The sequence below is a fragment of the Platalea leucorodia genome (assembly GCF_965183815.1).
Source record: "Platalea leucorodia genome assembly, chromosome: Z".
Lineage (NCBI taxonomy): Eukaryota > Metazoa > Chordata > Aves > Pelecaniformes > Threskiornithidae > Platalea > Platalea leucorodia.
This window is the reverse complement of record NC_138858.1, coordinates 25733835-25755643: the sequence shown is the minus strand read 5'-3', so window position 1 is coordinate 25755643 and position 21809 is coordinate 25733835. Positions and strand designations below refer to the sequence as shown.

Sequence of the window (21809 nt, the reverse complement as noted above, 5' to 3'; positions counted from 1 at the left end):
TGAAATTTTCAAGTCCAGAATCCCACCATTTATATTTCCTGATGATAAAAGTTAAGAAAATATTCTGATAAAAACAAGAATGCTTTTCACAACAGCTGCTACTAGAAGCAACCATACAGGAGAAGTATTATAATGCTAAAAGGGACTGGTGTATCAAACAAAATTACTTATTATTGATATGGTTCAACTTGCCTAGTAAAGTAGGCTCTTTAACTAACCCAAGCTCTGTAATATGCATTTTTCACCCCTCACAAAGCACAGCTAATCATCCATTTTTAATACAAAAACCTCTCGCACTCTATTCAGATACCATGAAGTCAAACACTTTATGACAACATACATAGACATTTTCAACATTTGTATTCAAACAGGCAAACTGCAGATCTAAGATCACTTTTGTCAAATTTTGTCAAAAAAAATATCACCAATTCTAAAGAACTTAATCAGGAGTAACATTCCTGGGCTGAAGGAAATTTGGCACAGCAGGAGGAAAGATTAAAAAAAAAGCCACTGTCAAGGAGTAATAAGGTCTGAAGTTTGGAAATGCGTGGGTGTTTTGGTTTTTTTTTAAATAAATCTAATAAATAACCAAAAATTCAAGTTACAGACCAAGTAACCCTTTAGAAACACAGAAATACGACTGAAGCTAGCCTCTCTTCCTGGCGGGAGAGGGGAAGGCATTAAAGAGAGGTTAACTAGATCATTTAAACAAAACAGTCTAGAAACAAAAATATATATTCTCGCATTACCCATTAAGTCAGTCATTAAAAAAAAAAAATGATTAGGTAGGTCCAGAGCAACCAGACACTTGATCACGCAATGGGAAACTATTCCGACACTCACCTTTTTAATAGCCACGATCTGGTTGGTGTTCTTATCCCTCGCTTTATAGACGGTAGCGAACTACAGAGAGAGAGAGGCTGGCGTGACCGCCGGGGCAGGCGAGCCGCACGGCCTGGGCCAGCCCGGCCTTCCCGGGGGCTCGGAGGCTGCGCGGCGGAGGCGGCCCGCGGGCCCGGCTCCTCAGGCTGGAGAGCCGCCCGCGCCGGGGCCCGCCCGCAGCAGGAGGCCATGAAACCCTGCCGCCAGCAGGCTGGTGCGGGACAGCCCGCCTCCCCGGCCGCCTCCCCGGCCGCCTCCCCTCTCCCCCCGGAACCGCCGCACCCCCCAGCCTCGCAGCGGGGCCTCGCAGCGGGGCCCCGCCGCCGCCCGCGGAAGGCGAGACGGGGCCAGGCCCGGCCGCGGGCAGCCCCCGGGCCGCCGGCTGCCCCCGCCGCGGCCCCCCCAGTCACGAGAGGACCCCCACCGGGGCCGCCTGACCGCTCCGGCAGAGCGGCGGGGCCCGGCCGGCCCCTCCGGGGGGACCCCCTGCCACAGGCACCTTCCGCCCCCCCTCCCCCCCCGCACCCGCTCACCTGCCCCTCCCCCAAGAAGTCGAGCTTCTCGTAGCGCTTGGCGCGCGCCCGCGCGTCCATCGCCACCGGCGGCGGCGGCGGGGGGAACGGGCGCCGGCGGTAAGCGGCGACTCCTGCCGCCGGGCTCCGACACCGGCCCCCGCCACCGGCCCCGCCCCTGGCAACGGCTGGCGTCACCGCGCCCCTCGCCCCGCCCCCTGCGCGCGCACCAGTGGCGCCTCGCGAGAGCCGCCGGAGGCCCCGCCCCCTGAGACGGTCGAAGGCCGCGGCCAAGGCCGCCGCGTCGCCATTTTATCAGCAGTGAAGGCGTCGGGCCGGTGCGCGGCGGGCCTCTGGGCGTACGTGGCCCCGGAGGGCCGTCTGCTGCGGCAGCCACCCGCGCAAACCACCCCGGAACAACCTGGTTTTATGTCGCTCCCAACCGCTGCTCTGACCGTCAGGGAAAGCGACTGCTGCGCAACTGCCCGACCGCAGCTGCCTGGCTGCCGAGAGCAACCGCAGCCTCTGGGGAATGCCCGGGAATGCCTCGGTGTCCCTTTCCTGCCTCGGAAACACTCCTGATGAGACGCCCGAACCTCTTTCAGGAGAAAAATAAAATTACTCAGTTCTATTGTCAAGTTTGCAAATGGCTAATTAGAAAAATACTTTAATGCTGTGAACATCAAGTATATTGAATTGCTAGTTAGCCATCAACAGAAAATACTTCTCCATCACAAATTAATACATAGTGTGTTGTATCAACCTTCTCACCCTCCATATGGGGTTTTATTAAAGCTATTAGTGTACAATCATTTATAATATTAAGGAAATGTCTTTATTGTGAATACAATACTTCACTCTTCAACAGCGGCCAACAAACTGCCGTCCATACTTATTCCGGACCTCCACGCTGTGAAAGAAAAGCAGACAATTAAATACATTCCACTACAAGAACGGGAAATGGAGCTCAAATCTTTTGCACTGTCACAGACTAACAGAGTTCTAGTTTTAATTTCTGATTTATACATTGATTTTTAAATCTCTATAAGAACACGCACAGAGAGTCAAATACCAGCACCTACCAGTTAACAGCCCCATTTTTTCAGGGGAGAATACAAAAAGATCGCAGCTGCTTCCATTTCTCCCCCTCTGAAGAAACCTGACTCTTACTCACTTTAGAAAGGTCTGACAAACACAGCAGTGGTGAACACAAGTTTTAGAATTATTTTCACTGCCCAAATTCCAAAATGCAAAGTAAAAACAAAGCCAAGGTGAGCCATTACAATCTTTATGAGAAAGCGGAAAGGTATTCATTATTTTGCCAACAAAGTTATTTTATAACTTACCTCACTGTTAGAAAATTTACACTAGAGGTCAAGAAGTGTATTACTATGGGAAATAACTAATTTTATTTCTAATTATAATACCCTACCCACATATATGCAGGAAAACAGATTACCTCTGCTACCAAGATTACACTGTAGGTGTCCTTATAATTTAACAAAGCTACGTAAGCATCTTTCCATTTGAAACACACGCCCATCTCACAGGTTCTTCAAATTTCATGCATTCTCCCTTTTTAAGCATCAGTGTTTACAGCTGAGAATTGTTACAGAACAAAAGCAGGTGTTTCTTGCCTTTCACGTACAATGCCATATTTGCAAATATTGCAGAAAATATTTGTATCACGTTTAATAAAATGCTTCCACTACTAGAAATACAGGAGCTAACTTACTAATAAATAACTTATAAAAACTAGTTTGAGAAACATTTTGGACTTCAATCACCTGGTCATAGCCTTTGCTTGTCTAAGAGCAAACTCCCATGCTCCTGTCCAGCACATCCATATTACACATTAAACAGCTGTTACAAAACAGGTCGTGACGGTGATTAACGTAGGCTACGACTGTCGCTAGCTATCTGCCCGTCTGTTTTAAGTCCGTATCTCTCTACTCAGCAGTACCACAAGCTACTAATTAGTGAGAGCTGGGTATCTTGTGTATTAAGAATTTGTAGTTTGGGTGTTGTGCATCAAAGCTATGAAAGCTGGGAGTGCACCCTTACCAAGAATTACCATGCAATACCATGTCTGAAACTTTGAAGAAGGTGTAGAAATAAGCTAAGTACCAAGTAGCTACAAAAAAATACACACCAGTAAATGAAACTTACTTGAATATATTCAATCTCTTCGTCTGACATAAGTTTCCTTCTGTATTTCTGAGGTAAGGTTCTTGCTAATTCAGAAGTGTCTGGTGTACCTTGTACTCTATTAACAGGTGAGATATTTTGAAATGCTGGTGATCTGCCTCCTACGGACTCCTGTGCTTTTGAAGCATGGAGAGATGGCACACTTGCTTGTAGAGATTCCTGTACTGAAACCCAGATTACAAAACCATTTACAGAAATATAAAAGGACCGTAAAATTAATTAATGAGCAGCCAATAAAAGTTACCAGCTATTGACAATTTTCTTCATCACAACAAATGCTTAAAAGAATTAAGACACTCTACTTCTCACAACGTGTTTTTATTGTTGTTAAATATACCAAGAGCATAGTGAAAAAATTCTGACAGTGAAAGCAAGCATGTTTGAGTGGCAGAAATACCGATGTGGAAATAGAAGACAAATCAGCATATATCCTAACAACGGCTTTTTTCACTGGGAAGCTGTACTTACAGAAAAAGCATAAAGTATCATAAATGTGTGTGTGGAGGCAGTTATGTAGAAAGATAACTAAGATAAAAAACTAAGGTCCACTGAGATGATGCTTTTTGTTCTCTGTAAAGACAGACAAGTGAAAAAGAGATAGAGGCTCACAGAAAGATCAAGTTCGCAACTATGACATACCACAACACGCAATGCAGTGTTGTACCCATTCTTAATGTTAAAAACCGGCATCATATCAAATTTTGCTAATGATGTGCAGAATGACCACCAAGTATCGGGCATCAGCAATCAATGCTAATGAAATGCAGAGACCAAGGAGTGCATGAAGTACTTTACAGGCCAGGGCCAGGAGCTAGGCTTCAGGAATTCACATTAGAGAAGGTGCCTGGAGTTTGCAGATAGAAGGAGAGATGACAGAAGGGCAGCGTTGTCAAAGTCAGCACTCTGAACCGTAGGCCTGTCCCACCATGTCCGATTATACAACGGAAGTATGCAATTACCCCACCAGGCAGGACGGCGTCTCACAGCAATGTGTTTACTTCATAAGCACTCAGACCCCTATATATAAGGTTGAAACACCCAATAAAGCAGAATGCTTCCAGAGGAAGTCCCTCTCAGTGCTCCTGAAAAATGAGCAAGACAAATGCAACACCTAAACAGCTGGGACAGGGGGACTATATAATTATAAAATAAGCAGCACCAAAACTGGATGAGTCAAAGAATGCGAGGAGTTAAAATAACACAGCATTGCCTGCCTCTCTCCCTCCTGCCTTCAATGAAAAAAAAAAAAAAGCCACCACTGAGAGGCATATTCAGTTGTTCTCTGTCAGAAGACTGTATCTGAAAGTCCCAAGCTGATCAGGTGGTTCAGGAACAACAGAAGGTCCCAAAGAGAGCGAGGCGGAAGAGAGCCCATCGGAACGAGCATGTTCTGAACAGGGGGCAAAGTATTTTTGTTCCAAGAAGTAACACGCCTTATATATGAAAAAAGAAGCAGCAGTTCGTTTCATACACCACAAAAATGTCTTAAGAGATTTGCCAAGGATTTTCCTCTATTTTATGTTTCAAAGTCTGAAGTGTAGCTGGAGTAGATGCATTAGCCAATTAAAAACATCAGAAGTCAAGACTCAACAGTACCAGACTTAATGCTGCTGTTGCTTTAGCTCAGATACAGTCTCTACTACATTCTTCCCTGTTTGAGACCACCATGTCGCAGTAGTAATATGCTAGAAGAATTCGGCTGGCCTTTCAAGCACCCGCGTCCCTGAAAGTTTAGTCTTGATCTGCAGAGCTCTGTTTGGCTACGTAGAAGCAACAGTCTGGTACAGTGAAATGCAGTTATTTTTACAGCGTTCAAGCAAGATGAGATAGATTACAGTTTACTAATGAGACGACAGAACCAGCTTAAGGTAAAGTCCAACATACTTAAAAGATATAGTCATAAAAATTTTATGATGCAGAGATAAATAAGAGGCAATACATTTTCAAGCCTTTGAGAAAGCAGTTCACTGGCACGAGAGGCGGTGCATTTGGCTGAACTGTGCACAACATACAGAATTCTTACAGAGACTTATCGCAGAAAATAGTTCCTCAAGAGTTTACAGGTAAGTCAGAAGTGGCACTGACATGCACTGTAGATACTTTGTAATGTTAATGGATAAACTAAGCTTAAAGCTAAATCACAAACGTGATAATGCTGTGGCAAATAATGTGGTATGGTATAATTTCTAAACAAGTGAGAACAACATAACAGAGCTTCTTAAGACATTTCAAATGCTTTGTTGACTCAAAAGGAATATTAAAACAACATATCATTCATATAACTTTGATGTCTAAATGTAACAGTATTGGGAATCCTATAAATATCAACATAGCTATAGGTATAAAAATTAATGTCAAAGATTGCAATGAAATTCATTTTTTCTCCGCATTAATTAGTAGCACAAGGAAACACTCCTTAAAATGTACAGTGGGATGGCTTTCCCAGCTATAATCACGGTTTTAAATACCACAGACATCGCACACTCCAACTAAGAAAAGATGAGGAAAATGCAACATCATTTCTGCAAATATCACCTAAACAGAAGCTGCTTCAAACTAACTTGGGCACAATCATTTCAGGCAAATATTAGTGTTTGAAAAAATTAGACTTATTGTAAGTAGAAAAACAACACTGGAAATCTGTGCGAATCTGCCTTGACCAAGAAATAAAGACATGCATGTATTATGTGTATTCCCACAGTTGCATAGAGTCTGAAAAGGAAAAGTCAAAGCGATGTCTTCAAACTAGAACAACCCTGCTCAAAATCAGTTGAGTCACGTTGTTAAAGCAGAAAAATTGTGTGCTGGCTCTTACATAAAACAGCTAATGCAAAGAAAGGTGGTGCAATTTGTATGTAGAGATTAAATAACTTACTTTTAGGTCTGGGACTACTTTTTCTGTCCGGAAACTTAATTAACGGAGTATGCGGCTTGACTACCTAGAACGAGGCAAGGCAGTAGGAGAAACAGGGAGAGTAAAATACGTTTCTAGGCACACATTATCTTCACAGGAATAAACCGGAACATACAACGGATGACACAACCCCTTCTATACCACTGCTTTCTGTACCTCCCCTCTGACAAATTTACTACTTGTTAAGGTCCCGCGTTCACCCACGGAGAAGCTTAACGGCGTTCCTCCGGCCCAGCGAGCCACCCCCGTCGCGTACGTGCGGTTATGAAGTTTCAGCACGCGGAATAGCTCGCTGTGCTCTGCCTCCCGCAGGTATTACTTCAGGTGGCTGGACGGGGCTGACCGGTTCCGTTAAGGAAACAAAATATAAATTATCAAGCTTGGTAGTCGAAGCCACACGTCTTTATTTTTGAAACACGCCTTTTGAAGAAGACTCCACGTCTCACCTTCACCTTGAAGAGGGATGGCTTCGGAAGGAGCTGCCGGCTAGCGTCCTCCCTCCTCGAACAGCGCGCAGGAGGGTGCGGGCTGCCCCGCAGCATCCTTCGCTAGCAGAGAACCAGGCACCGGCGCCAAACGACCGTGCGACAGCGGGCGGGCCCCACCGCACGCCTCTTCCCCCGCCCCAAGGACACCGGCCTCCCCGGCGGCGCCTCAGGCCCCGCCGGCCGCAGGCGAGGCGAGGACCACCGCCCGAGTCAGGCTGCCGGCCCCCGCCGCCCCCCTCCCCGCCCCCGCCCGCGGACCGGGCGCCGTTACCTGAACGACCCGAGTGGCGGCCGCCATCTTACTGCCCATGGTGACCCCCTCGCCGCCGCGCCCCGCCGCCCGCGCCTGAGCGGCAGCGCCGGGCCACGCCCACAGCGGGCGAGGCGCCGCCCACAGCGGGCGTGACCACGCCCGCTGTGGGCGGCGCCTCGCCCGCTGTGGGCGTGGCCCGGCGGCAGAGCTGTGCCAAACTACAAAGGCGGCCGGGGGGGGGGGGGGCGGTCAACGCATTAAAAGTAAAAAACCACAAACAAGAAAAGCGCTTCAAGCGAGCCTGCGTTTTATTTTCAGTCGATCAAGACACGCCTCATCCGCATTTTAAAAGACAATAGCCACTTGCCAAATTAAAAGTGACAATACTTACAAATGTTAAAAACATTAAAACAAATCTTTAAAATGTTACATGTTATGATTCGGTCAATTTTCTTCAAATGTAAAGCAAAAATGAGAAAGAGAAAAACCCCAAAGACTGACTTAAGATAAGTTTTCCAGTCGGGTCTTTCCGCAGCAGCAGAGCAGGGTCACGGACCCTGCCGGTGCACAGAGGACGAGGACAGAAACGGCAGAGCCTTGGTTTCAGTCCGTTTTTACATAAAAGCTTGAAATACTTAATTACGCTTCTTTCTTCTGTTCTTGCCGCCTTTCAGAGGGAGACGAGCACTTGGGACAGGACAACTACGAAGTGGCTCTTCAGATAGTTTCATCAGCTATCCTACCTGTTCAAACATTGGTTGTGTACCAGGAATTAAATTCATTTCAAAGACTTGCCTGGCCACGTTCTGAGTCTCTAGAGAGAACAACTTCCAGAAAGGTTAAATTTTCAAATTCTTTAAGTGTGCTTTTGTGATGCATATTAATCCATCAATTTTAGTACATTGATTACCTACACTGTATCAAATGAAACGCCGTTTCTTCTGACTCACAGCAAATAGACGTTTTTTTCAAGCTTTAGAACAATTGACTTTAAAGACGGATCTTCTGCCCAGTTGACTCTGCTTCCAATTATGATATTCTGTAAGAAAGGAAGATTATTGGTTAAAAAAAAGCTTTTACTAGGTATAGTGCTTTTTAAAATCTCTCAAAAGCTGTCTGTTTTCTTAATTTTTAATTTGGAAGCCCTTGAAATTCACAGCAGTGTTTGAAGTAGGTGGTATGGGGGGAAAGGAGAAAGGGAAGTATCATTTTAGATCCTATTTGTCAATACATAAGCAAAAAAAAAAACAACAGTGCTTTGAATTTCCTAGAGGTGCTTGCACACCATCCCTATTTTAAACATAAGAATGTAGAGGATTGATTTTTTTTTTTTTTAAAAAACACATGAAATAAAGTTTGCCTCAAGCACAAGATAACACAGTTAACATTCTTACCCTGCCATTCTGGATTGAAAATAGGAATTACTAAATTTAACCAAAGAAGATTTGCTCTACTTGCAGCTCAGAAGATTCCAGGAATACAAACCCAGAAGATAATTTTAACAATCTAATCTAAAACCTGCTAAAATGTTTAATTTCTCATTCTCAGTTTGAGATGTAACTTTGTTATCAATGCAAACTAGTAGTGGACACAGCATGAGATACAAAAACATGTGGCTCTTTTTCTGTCTTTGAAATTCTTCCGATCATCCAAATTCACAGCATGGTTATATCCTGTCTTCTACCTGAAGCCCTCCGATATGTTCTCGCTTTTCCCCAGTCTAAATTTTTTAATAAACTTTGTGCACGCTTAACTGGGATTTCATAACCCAATAAACTCAAGAGCACTGCAAGTGCAATTTACTGTACACTGTGCCTGCCGTCTTTGTACTTAAGTCACTGATCTGTGGGGCCAGGTGAAGGAACTCAGGACAAGGAGACAGCGAGAGGCAGAACACCAGACTGCAGCAGAGCGTGCGCGACCCTTAGCAGAGCCCCTCTGAGTGCAGGATGCTGCAGGAGGCCCTTCCACCCTATCCCAAATCACGAGGTCATCTTCTTCGCTTTGTGTGACCCCACGCTCCAGATGACCTGCCAGCCAGCTGCATGGACACAGGCTAGTCAGCAGCACCTGATACGTAGGGAACCGAAAGGTTGAAGGCTACGGCGCTGAAAGTATTTGGAGACTGGCCATGGCTGCCGGCCACGGCTTTCACAAGGCTGCAGCGGGCGACACAAAGAGAGAAGCGCGTGTGGTCAGAAGGGGCAGACCGAGGAGCAGCAGTCTGGCTCACTGGTATCGTGGGATTAAGACCTACTTATTTTTTCTAACCCTGAGACAGGGGAACTGATTTGGGGGGGGGGTGTCAGGGTGACTCTCAGTGTAAGGAAACACAGCCACTGCTGTGACAGACATTCTTTGAGAAAATGCATTATTCTTGTACCTTTAAGAGAACAAAGGAATAAAGACAGATTGATAGACTGTCTCTAAACTCCATAATTAATTATTCCAAAGAATTTTGTGACAATTTCATGCTTTTAGCCTTTAAAGCAATGAAGTTTTCCTTTCATACAGCAGGTTTTCCATTACCATCGTTACTTAAAGATTTTAGACAACACAATTTTGTTTGAAGTTACATTTACCATACACTATTGTTACCTTGACTGTAATGCAAAACTGCGAACTTGCTTCTAAAAGCTACAACACATTACCTGAAATATGTTTTGAATTACCGTAGTCATCTCTCTCTCTTTTTGTAAGTTATGATATATGGTCTCCAGCACTTTGCTCACGTTCTTACTTGTTTGTTCCTCCTTTTGTTTTTTCATCATGGTATGAATTTGCAGTAGTTTCTGTCCTCCGGCTTTTTTTAGTGCTGTTCCATTATTAGGAAAATTAAGTGTTAATAAATGGTTAGGTTAGCAGTACGACTAAAGATTTGCTTTTTTCCTCACAGGCACCTAAGGCACTTCCACTGCAATAACCTTAACTTCACACTCCATCCCTTCCCTCCAATACACCTCAAGATATTCCTTTCACACAAGAGGCAACACGTGCTCTGGCTACCTGGCATCAAAGTATATCACTTGGTTCCCTGGCTGCTAGCAAAACAAAAAGTACTTTGTATGCTGTCTGCATTTCCATCAGGCATGGACCGTAATTTGAACATCTGTCCTACACCCCATCTTCGGTTGTCACAACTTTTATCATCAGAGCTGTTTAAGACCCTTTCCCCTTTTACAAATTTGATCGAAACCAAATTCCAAAGTCGTACAAGGGACATATGGACAACACTAGTGAATATTACTAGCTTTTTATAGGAAACCAGGCTAAAAACTAGACTGAATAAAACCATTTAGGGACAATTCATACACTGAAAGAATGCTGACATAGCATTCCTTCCCTTATTTCCGAAGATATTAGGCATGTTCATTTTTCCTATGAAGACAGATATTTCATTGTGTTTGTTCATTACTGTCAACATATACACCACTTCCTATGCATGATACAACCAATAGTTGTTTAAACTGTTGGCAACCTGGTCATATGACAGTAGGAGCATTCAGAAAACATATTTACCTTATTAAGTTCTGAAGATTGACTTCACATCTATATTTGACTCACTCTAACAAGCCTACTGAATACAAACATATATACCATTACGAGAATTCTTTGTAAGTAAATCCCTTCCCCTATTCTGCAAACATTTCATAAAGGTGCAGTCTGACAAAGAAAAAAATCCTTTAGGTGTTGTAGGACAGATTTGCATCTCTCATTCTAACGTGTCAGTCTCATGCTCAAGCAGACAACACGCTAGCTCATTTTTACAGTACTTCCTACTCTTTTCAGAATTTCTATAACTGTGTTTAGAGTTTCGCAGTTACTTCAGACGTAAATTCATATTGCTACAAGAAGAACTTTAAAATACGAACTGTACATTCACATATAAAACAAGGTCAATATAGCTAACACACTTACAGAGTCTGTTCCTTTTAAGGTCCATCAATTTCTGTTCCTTCTCACGTGCTTGCTGAAAGAAAAAAGAAGTATTTCCTAGACTATTGTTTCCAAAAAAATATTGAAAGATGCCAATTCAATCCACAAAAGCAGTTAAGGGCAGCTCTAGAAGCAGGTTTTCTTACATACTCACTTTAAGTAATCATTTCAGTAATTTTAACACCAGTAGAAACCACACCCTTTGGGCCACATATTTAGCTTCAAATGACTTGTGCAATCCTGTAACTTTCAAATTGCGCTCCTGCCCACGTTGAGGTTGGTGCACCCGCACAACTGCGACAGAAGCTACAACTGCCACTTACCTGTTGATACTCAATTACTGCCCTGCTGAGCTTTACTATCTGCTTCATGATTTCCATGATCAGTCTAAGGAAGGAAACACAGTTGCGTACCTTAAGACCATTAATAGGAGTCAACAGCATAAATGTTTTAATCAAGGTTATTTGGATTAAACAAAAAATCCTCATTTCCCCTAACACCAAAATAAAGGATACTTTTTTTTTTTTTTTTAACAAACTGCATCCCTTCTTTTTTTCAGTTATTATACTACGTATTGTTGTACGGGCCAACTAGTCTCCTTATTTCCCTCTCAGTTTCCTTAATGTTTCAGTTAAGTCTGTCTAACATTTCAAATCGCAGAGCTTGGAAGGCATCAAGGAAGCCTAGCCACCTGAGAATGGCTCAGGATTGGACCTCCTGAATTCTGGTGTGTGGCAGACATGGGACACCACGGAGACGCAACGTTTTCAGCTATATGTCCAACAGAAATTAAACTTCTCATATTACACTTCATATGCGTGCACTTGTTAATATTGGGCAGGAAATTAAAAGCTAATTTTAAACATGTTTGAAACTTTCAGTTCTTTTTCAAAGACATTAGGCTCTTACACGATTAATTAATGAAGGCAGCAAAGCAGAGGCAAGGCTCTGTTACAAGCCTGTAATATGTGCTCAGCTGTTATAAATGCAGGTAACTCATGTATTAAAGACAAAAACTCGTTAAGTACAAACAGCAGTTCTCACTAGTGACTCAAAAATGATGATCTCTCTAATCAAAAGTTAGTTAATTCAGAGCCCAAATGTAAATCTACCCTGGATATAAGAGGTCTGATCATTCTGATTCTAGCCAGAAGGTGAACTATATATAATTCAGCCAAAACTGGAAGGAGGAAGCTTGATTTTAAGAAAAGGTACAATGAAGTAATGTAGAAATGTGTCACATTAAACTGTGTAAAGTCCATTCCTTTTTAGCCGTTCCTTTTCCCAAGAACACCTTACCCTGAGTCATTATCATTTTGCTTCACTTTGTTTCTCAGCGCAGCTGTAAGTTGCATCCTGCGTAGTGTGGGGAAGAAACATGTAACTGATGAGACAAGACTGATAAGATATAACTGATAAGAAACTGAGAGAAGTAGATTTAGATAAGTAACGGAAAAGATATTCCCAAGGTTCCATTTATGTCCACTTTCACATTGGAATGGTATATATAAAATACTCAGCACCTTTTTAAATATCACACTTCTTAAATAATGGGGCTTAACTCCCAGGACAAGAAAGGCGTTATCAATGATTATTTGTGAGAGTGACAACTCTCTTCTCTCTTGCCAAACATACTCGGACACCATTAATTCCAGAGTCTGCAGAAGGGAAGCTGGGCAAAGGTGGGAATTCAAATGAAGAGCCATGTAAGACAGAAGACATAGAACACTTATCAACTTCTGCCTTTTCGTAGGCATTTGTAAAATACTGCCAAGAAATATGTTTACTGATTTATAAAGTCAGACTTTCACAATTTTGCAGGAACCTTTGGGTTTACACGTTTTAACTTGTAATTTTTTTTTGTTCTCTGCAGTATCTCCATCTGCATTCCTACTGGTTTAATGGTACTAAAATCTCTCACGTTTGTAACACACGCCATATCACTTTGAAACCCTGTTTTAATCAGAATTATATATATGTGCCTGTACGTGCACACACATAAACAAACAGAAAACCTCCAAATAAACAGGAAGAGAATTCTACCTTTGCAAGGCTAATGTCTTGTTCTGGAAAGAGACTTTTAATCCCTCCATATCTCTTTCCAAATCTTGTGTGGTTCTGAAGGAAGAAAAAAAAAAAAGCCCAAACAGTGTGAAGATAACAAAAAATTTAAAAGCGATATCAGATTTTTAACTTGCTTTCTACACATCTAAAGTAAGAATTTTTCCTGTAAACCACAAATTATTAAGGCCAGGAGTATTTTAGCATGAGGAACTATATTAGTGAATTCTAGCCATTGCAAGAAGGACTGCAAATTTAAAAGCCACATCAGATAACAGAACTACATTAGGACACTAAGTAAAATATTTCTCCCCCTTATTTTCTCTTAAATTCCTTTATTTTCACCAGACTCCTGCTAAATACTGATTGTTAATCCAGAGATTTAATAAGAAGGAGTGACTAGAAGAAAACCTCTAAGTCCAGTTCTCAACCCTTCTCCTCTTTATTTTAAAATACATCAGAAGTTTGAAATTATCCAATGACATACTTATTGACAAGCTTTTCTTCAACGACGTGATCAGGGCCACTTTCTTGACCTGCAAAGAAAGAACGTCGCTAGAAAAAGCACAACAGGTTAACTTTAATACAATCTACAGAGCATAAAGGATAAGCAGTTTGATGGCTATGCTAACAAGCTATTTCTTATTCCAACCTCCACCGCTTATCATCTCTACCACTGTTAGTGAGACTACACTATCAATCAGCTGCATCAGAGAAATAATTAGGCTTTAAAGTATTTCCATGTAGCATTTTTAGACATGCCAGAGCTGGCTCAGAGCATTGCTCTGCATATGCAGCTGGCTGGCTCAGTAGAAGAGGACACAGGTAATGGAAGCACAGTGGGAACAAGAAGAAACACCTTAAATGAGTATCGCTGACAAATGCTTTGGCAGACTTTTGGTAAGACGTGAGCCCCAGGGATCAGATTCCTGAAAACCATCATCACGTGTCAGTGTCAGAGGGGTCCAAGGTGAAAACCCAAGGGGGGAAAGGGCAGTGGGCGGTAATCACATGGCAGTTTTGTGAGCACTCAAATGTGTCTCCAGGAGCCGTCTAGAAAATGCAGTAATGCTCAGCCAAGAAAAACATTTCATTATTATAACGAGCACTTTTGACAAATAATTTTTTAAAATAGATCTATTAGCCACGTCACACTGCTTATGACCGTAACATCACATGAACAGGAAGCACAGGGCGTTGTTGGAGGGAGCGAGAGTAGAGAGGAGCTTACTGATGTGAGCTGCAGTGCTGTACTCCATGAGCTGCTGCTTCATCTGGTCCCTCAGGCTGGAGCAGAAGCAAAGCCACAACGGTCAGACCCCGCGCCGCGGCCCGGGAGAGCAGAGGCCGAGCGGGCCCCGCCGCAGCCACCTCCCCTCAGGCCCGCCCCGGCCTGCTCAGAGCGGCCGCCGCCGCCACCCCCCCAGCACTGACCGGAGCAGCATGAGGACGTCCACCTGCGCCTCCGCCTCGCCCGCCGGCCAGCCCTCGCCCGCCGGCCAGCCCTCGCCCGCCGCCGCCGCGCCCAGCTCCTGCTGCAGCCGCTCCATGGCGGCGCCTTCAAACGTCCCGCGCGCGCCCCGCGGCAGCGCGGCCGGCGATTGCTTCTGCCTGGTGGGGCGGGGCTCCCCAGCTCCCGGCCAATAGCGGGCCTCTTCTCCCGTGTCGGCGTTTCGGCGCTCGGCCGCCAGGCGGGCGCGGTGGCCGCCGTGGGAAGGTGGCGCCCGGCCGCCCGGGCTACGCCGGGCCCGGGCCGGAGCCCCGTCTGACACGGGGTGCCCGAGGGACCTGTGTGAGTTCCTGAGCTTATTCCCCACCCGACCCCTCCCAGGGAAAAAAAAAAAAACCTTCACCTGTGGCGGGCACAAAGAGGGAACAAGGCAGCCCCTGCTTCCGGGCGTTTTTCAGATCAGTAACAGAAGGGAAGCAGGAGTACAGTTAAATATTTGTAACAAAGGCAAACAAACGAACAAACAAAAAAACCCCAAACCTAAACCGGGAGAGGGAATGAAAGAACAATTATCACTTCTAAGTGAAGGCAGATAGAGCTCTCTAACCAGTATCCTAGAGGTGGAGCTGATAGGGAAGTTATACCACAACAAATAAATACTAAGTTAGTAGAGCTGCACTCTAATTGGCAAATCTGGCAGACACTATTTCTGCCAGCATTAGCAGAGCCCATGCCCACAGGGGAGAGCCACCAGCTCACCTAAGGCCTCAGGCTGTTCACCACCTCCACAGAGATGCCTCAGCAGTAGGAGGAAGTCAACTGTGCTACCACAAAGAACACAAGTAACAGATAATAATACTTTATTAAAATTTTTGAGCGCGCAGATATATACAGTTAAGCATAGTGTCAAGTTTCTCCTTGAGCTGATTTGGAAGTTAAGACTTTTTAATTAGAGGTTGGGCTAGATCCCATACAATAGAAGAGTCCAGTTGTTTAATAGCACTTATCTTGGCATGTTTGCTGCTGGAGTATTTGTTCTTGATTGCCTGCAGAGAGAGAAGTTTGGTTAAGGTTACCCTGTTCATATCTTTGGCAAGATAGTAATCTTCAGCTGAAGGGAACAGGTCTGATCCAAGTCTTGACAGCAGTGGCTCAGCTAAGCCAGCTTCAAAGCGCTGTGTATTGACTTTTAACCACGCATACTTCCCACCTGCAGCATCAGGTTCTTACCATCTGCTTGGTAATGCCCTCATTCACAAGAACTACGTTCTTTGCTATATGCTGCATAACTGGGAGAAGGTCACTCTCAGTGTAAGACATGTAGTGTTGCAGAGTTGGTGCCTGAAAGGAAGGGAAGTCATTAGACAAGCCTACTAGCACAATCTAAGTACACTGGGTTCTTTGTCTTCTGTTGGGCTTGGGCAATTGCAGTCCCCTGCCTCACAGGGGAGGGTTAACAGTTACTGCTCTACTTCTGTCTCCTTGTAATGGACCATGGGGAGCCAAGAGCATGCTGAGCTACCACGAGGGAAGCAGAAGGCACGCACTAGGCCCAGAATGACCTGTAGAGCTGGTGCACAGGCACACCAAGTCCCAAACTAGGAGGCAGTCTGACAAACATGACTTACCCACTCGCATCCATTGAGGAGTTTCAGAGCCAAACAGGAAGCAGCTGCCGCAGTCTTGGATGGAGGGAAGTGAACCATATCATAGTCCACGATGGACAGCTCCATCAGGTACTTGGCTAGAACATGCTGTTCCAAGTCCACCTGCAGTAAGTCAGAGTTGAGTATTGGCTGTCTCCAAGGCAAGAGCATCCTGTCAAGCCTTTGTTTAGTCAAGCAGGAAGAAACACTCCCTTAGTGAACATTTTCAGAGCTATAGGCTTGAAAGTCAAGTGGCTTAATCACAGAGCAGTTCTGAGCTGTATTAGGCTGCTCATAGTCTAGGACGACTCCTTTCAGTGGCAGTCTAGCAGTCACCTGCAGTACCAGGCAGGCATTTTAGCTCTGGTTTTGGGTGGGTTAGGCTCATGTGACTGAAAGCAGACGAACAAGACCTGTTTCCACATGGGAGACAGGTCTCAACCAGGCTCAGTTGCCTGAAGCATTTTAACAAGCTGCCACAGTTGAGTATGGCATTTTCCAGATGCTGTTTACAGTAACACCCGTTCTCAGCATTACCTCTGCTATCTTTGAAGCCCTCCTTAGGAAGTGTGGAGGGAGAGGGCGACCCAGACAGAAGTTCAGGGCTCGCAGGATCTTCATCTCCATCTGGGAGATTTGGAACTTTGTGTAAGTATTATCTGTTATATAGGCAAAGTCCCCAATATGTGGAGGAAACACTTCTTCGTATTTGCTGGCAATGAACATAGCTGTGACACCAACCAGCTGCAATGTCTTCTTGGAAACACCATTGTCCTGTAGGAAGAAGCAGTAGAGATTTATCTCAATGACTTGGCTCAGAACACAGCTTTTCAAGGTAAGGTTTGTTCTATGGCAGGATGGTCATACTGGCATATACAGAATAACTGTACATCATCTGTTACCTCTGTTGGCATCTGCAGTGGTATTAGAAGGCTTTGAGATCAAACCAGGGAGACGACTGAGCAGTTTTGATATATCAAGTCACTGTTCACAACTGAGGGGGTTATGTGGTTTATACAATTCAACATCAAATGCCCTTTGTTGGTCAACTGTATTTTGTTGAGGGTAACATGTCTAATCATGTAAGGTGTTACTGATCAGTGCTCGTTGTGCTTTAGCTTAGGGGAAAAAGCATTGCCTGACACTGGGCAAGAGACACTCACCTGCAGGAAGCGATCGATGATAGCAACTGCCATGTACAAGGTCTCCTGCTGGAGTTTGAATTTTACCTGTACTTGCACAAGCCAATCTATTAGTATGGCACGCATGCTCCCATTGATTTCCTGGCCAGCCAGGTATTTGGGTCTGACAGGTTGATTTTCCTGTGTGGACAGAATAGGGTTAATAGATCTAGTCACCCAGCTGAAGCACCTGCAATGCCTAGCCTCTGTTGCATCTTAAGGCTTATCAAGGAGTTCAGTACAGGCATAACCCATAGGTGTAAGCCACAGGGCACAAGGTTTCTCTGCTTACTAGAGATGGGCTAGGAAGAGCATGGTACTAGTACTACTAGTTGATTGGTCTAACAACCAGCATGTCTTTATGTTATCAGCTCAGTTTAAGCTTGTATTTTAAGTTGAGGTATCACTTATTAGTGCCTCAGGAAAATCCAAAGGTGAAAGTGCATACCAGCTCCAAGCCACGGCTATAGCGACAGGTTCACTGCAAGTGTCAGCAGACGCCCCCTGCAGTTCTGACCCACTCCTACCAACCTCAAGGTCTCTCAGATACTTGTAGATGTCCTTCACATAGTTGCTGCAGAGGTTTGGGTCACCATCATCATCCACATCAACATCTTCCACATCGAGCAAGACATCAGAAAAAGCTTGGCACAACTTGTCCTCTGGTGGGGCGCATCCAGATATCTCCATGGGGGCTGGAGACTGAGGCTCCAACTACAAGGAAACGCGGGGTCAGCGCGGGGCTGCTGGGCCGCGGCGCGGGAGGGCGGCAGGGGATCACCACCCCGATTTCGAGGCACGAGTGAGGCCGTGCCCCCCGCTCAGCCCAGCCCAGCCGCGGGGGCGGCACGGAGCGGGGGCACAGGGCCCCGCGGGCCGTACCTGGCAGGGCTCCGGAGCTGGTGGCGGCACGTCCTCCTTGGCGGCGGCCCTCAGCGTCCTCCTGGCAGCCGTCGCCTCCAGGGACGGGGCGAGCAGGGCCTTGGTGCCCGGCTGCCGCCCGCAGCTCCCCTCCGCCGCCGCCGCCGCCGCCGCCTTCTTGGAGGCGGTCCGCGTCCTCGGCTCAGCGACGCGGTTGCCGATGTCCCCCAGGGCCGTGCGGGGCCGCATCCCCATCTTGGCGGCCGCCGCCACCCCGCGCTTGGCGCCGGGCAGCAGACTGGCCTTCGCCGCGGCATCGGCCGTCGTGCGAGTCTGCTGCAGGGAGAGGGGAGGGCGGTCAGCGGCTCCGTGGCGGCGGGCCGGCACGCCGCACCCCACGGGCGGGAGAGGCACGGCCGCGGCCCCGAGACCGGAGAGCTGGGGAAGGGGAGCCGGGGAGGGCTGCGCGCACCGCCGCCCCACGGCCCCCGCCCGCAGCGTTCCACGGCCGCGCAGCCCCGAAGCGGCAGGGCTGCATGCGCGGACCCGGGCGGCTGCGCGGCGGCCCCCCCCAGCCCCGAGGATTCAAGGGGAGCCGGGAGAACCGGGGGGTGCCCCAGGAGAAGACGCGTGCGCGCACACCGCCGCCCTCCCCACGGCGGCGGAGCCGGCGCGGGTGGAAGCGGCGGGAGGCTGCCCTGCCGCAGCCTCTGCCCGCGAGGCTGGGGGGCTCCGGGGAGGGAAGGAGGGAGCGGGACGGGGCAGGGTACGGCGAGCAGCGAGCCCCCCACCCGCGGCTGGCACCCCGCCGTTCTCCCCCGCCCTCTCCCCCGCGCGCCGGCCCGGCCCGGCCCCACCTTCGTCGCTCTAAGAGCCATCGCAAAGCAGCAGCACTAGCAAGGGGAATACGGGGCTCGGCCCAACCGCCGCGGATTTAAACCTCTCGGCCGCCGCCGCTCATTGGCCGCCCGCTGCCTCCCTATTGGCCGCCGGCGGCCCCGCCCCAATGCGTTACCGTGGCGACCGGCGACGGGCGGCCGCGGGCGTTCGAAAAGGGGGCGGGGCTACGGCCGCGGCGGGCGGGGGGCGCGGCCCACTCCCGCAGCCCCGGCGCCGGCCTGCGCCTCGCCCCGCCGCCACCGCGGAGCCTGCCGGGGGGCGGCGGGGCGGCCCGGGCCGGGCCGGGCCCCCGCGGGGGCCCGCGGGCACGGCGGACGACACGTAGGGAAAAGCGCGTTGGGCGGCGATCTGCCGGCGACGCTCCTCTCGGCGGCACGGCAGCGGCTGCCGCCGGCCGGCCGCGGCCCGGCCGAGGTCCTCGGGCGAGGGAAACGCCAGGGACATTTGTTGTTGAAGCGTGTTCCCAGGCTGCCCGCCTCGATCAGCTCCCACGCCACCGGCTGCGGTGGAACCCGAGCTGCCTGTTTGCACAGGCCCCTCCTTGACTGACTTTCCCGTTTCCACCCGTTAACTTTTCAAGCAGAAGAGTCAAGATGCACCACATGAAACCAAAACATTATTGAAAAACGCATTTATTTTTTCGTTATTAAATACACATACGTTGCTTGCTGCCAGCTGTACAACACATAGCTGCCGCTTACATCTTTGTTTCATCTGTGGAAGTGTTTTGTTGCCACTGCCTGCATACAAATCAAATGACCGCACTAAAAGCTCCCCCGCCGTAGTATTCATTAAAACATAAATCAGCTGGCCTATACCTGCGATTTGAAGACCTGCCCTTACAGCACGGCTCTAACAGCTCTTGGGACGGGGGGGCCAAGCCTGAGCCCTTCTTGGGAGGGTTATTGCCAGATACGGGGCTCTCGTTAAACGCATTTCAGCTAGACGACGTTTACTGCCATCGTCAGCCTGTCAGGGCAGCCAGGAAAAACACCCCGCGTGTGTTGGGTAATGCACGGAAAGCTGCCGACGCCTGTCAGCGTGCAGGTTTGCACGCGCCTGTGAAGTATCCGGGTGCGAGCTGATCTTCGCTGCCACGGTCATCTAACCTGGTCCCAGCCATCTTAATTTGTTTCGGGCCCCGTCGCTAGCAGCTGAAGTAGGAAACCAGCATTTGCTCAGAGAAGGCTGTGGCAAGCATGAAGACTTTTCCATTATGTTAAGCTAACTTGATTTGAAAAGAAAGACTCGCCCCCCTTTCCATCTATCCCCCACCTATCACGACGGGGCCAACGCTCAGTTTGGTGAAGGGCTGTCAGCTGCAGTAGCATCACCTCCAATGAGAGTGGCACATGTAAATGCCAACTGAACCTTTTTGTTTGAAAATGGTTTTCAAAAGCGAAAGATCACCCTGCCTACAGGCTGAGCAGAATCGTAGCACCGTCAGTCAACTGACCTGAGCCTTCTGGAGGAGGCAAGGTGAGAAAACCACTGCCAAAGGCGTAAGCCGGAGGAGAACAGGATCAAGTTTTGAGAACGCTTCCCCGCAGTACTATCCTGAGAAGTGAGGGACTGTGAGTTGTGTAGTCAACCTTCACCACTCCGTGTAAAAGCCATGCGACTTTGAGAGACTTTCGGACCACAGTTTTTCAAGTCGGTCCTGTACTAGAGATGGCGGTGTTTTAACACAGCACAAGAGGAAGAGAATGGAATGCAAACTTGTTTAACAGTTACAAAAGAAACCATGCAGTTTGTATAAACAGTCCGATCACAAGAGACAGAGAATTCCTCAAGGACATTTCGAACTGCATTGCTGGTGAACCTTATCTAATCATGTAACTCCTACATCGCTCTCTCCTTAAATTCCACTAATATCAAGTCTGGTCTTTATAATGATACTCGGGTCCTGATCCTAAATGCCAACAAGAAAACTGTATGACCAAGTAAGACTGCCGTGATACATGGAATGATGAAAGATGTACTCATTCTTGCTACCAGTGAATTGACTTGCTGAATTCCAAGGAAAATATTTAAGGGCTTCAGACAAGAAGAAAGACGGGCACAGGAAGACTGTAAGCAGATATAAGGATAATTACCTCTGAAGACATGTTATCGCCCTGTTGACAGGTTTTCACTAAAGACAGAGATTTGTTTTCTTCACAGTATTAAGACCCCAACACACATTATTCTTTCTTAAACACACCTTTTCTCTTTCCAGTCAAGAAGTCTCAATTTACAGTTTGTTTCAGCAACTTGCAAAGTCCCAGATTACTGGCACAGTTTAGCGTTCTAAACCTGGGCTGCTTCCTTGGGCAATACACAAAGGTACAGCTGGCTACAGCACACCTGCTATGGTGTTACGGTATTATGAAAAAAAATCAAGTAAATGACAGAATAACATAGCTTGAACAGGTGAAGTTTAGCTGAGTGCTAGGAGGCTCACTGATTAATTTCTTTAAGCTTCAAACTGTTGTATTTGCAGTTATTCATACAAAAAGTACAAAAGTGATTTTTACA

The 21809-nt window shown here is 47.0% G+C and overlaps 3 protein-coding genes across 11 annotated transcripts in view; all 3 read right to left on the bottom strand.

Annotated features, from left to right (window-relative positions):
• Positions 1-7377, bottom strand: part of CDK7 (cyclin dependent kinase 7) — a 62355-nt gene extending 54978 nt beyond the window's left edge. For 7 of the 9 annotated variants that reach the window (XR_014230656.1, XR_014230657.1, XR_014230658.1 and 4 more), the window contains exons 1-2: positions 1416-1551; positions 844-903 (exon numbers count right to left, since the gene is read on the bottom strand). Coding sequence is in view for 5 of the 9 variants with exons in the window: in XM_082335961.1 (XP_082192087.1) it covers positions 844-903; positions 1416-1475 (120 nt within the window). In the remaining 4 variants the exon portion in view is untranslated. Of the gene's footprint in view, positions 1-843; positions 904-1415; positions 1552-3563; positions 3767-6477; positions 6542-7275 lie in introns of those variants that run through there. The other 2 variants (XM_082335962.1, XM_082335966.1) reach the window with 2 other exon arrangements.
• A 450-nt stretch (positions 7378-7827) lies between these two features.
• CENPH (centromere protein H) lies at positions 7828-14804 on the bottom strand (the record flags this gene model as incomplete). The annotated part of the gene is made up of 9 exons (XM_082335397.1): positions 7828-8296; positions 9909-10072; positions 11176-11227; positions 11517-11580; positions 12493-12549; positions 13237-13311; positions 13742-13790; positions 14486-14541; positions 14689-14804. The coding sequence occupies 9 exons, from the start codon at positions 14802-14804 to the stop codon at positions 8204-8206; spliced, it is 726 nt and encodes a 241-aa protein (XP_082191523.1). The 3' UTR covers positions 7828-8203.
• Positions 14805-15639: 835 nt separating this feature from the next.
• CCNB1 (cyclin B1) lies at positions 15640-21400 on the bottom strand (the record flags this gene model as incomplete). The annotated part of the gene is made up of 8 exons (XM_082335396.1): positions 15640-15750; positions 15935-16045; positions 16333-16473; positions 16888-17124; positions 17514-17672; positions 18063-18245; positions 18414-18728; positions 21389-21400. 8 exons carry the CDS (start codon positions 21398-21400, stop codon positions 15640-15642), a joined length of 1269 nt encoding a protein of 422 aa, XP_082191522.1.
• Positions 21401-21809: the final 409 nt, after the last annotated feature.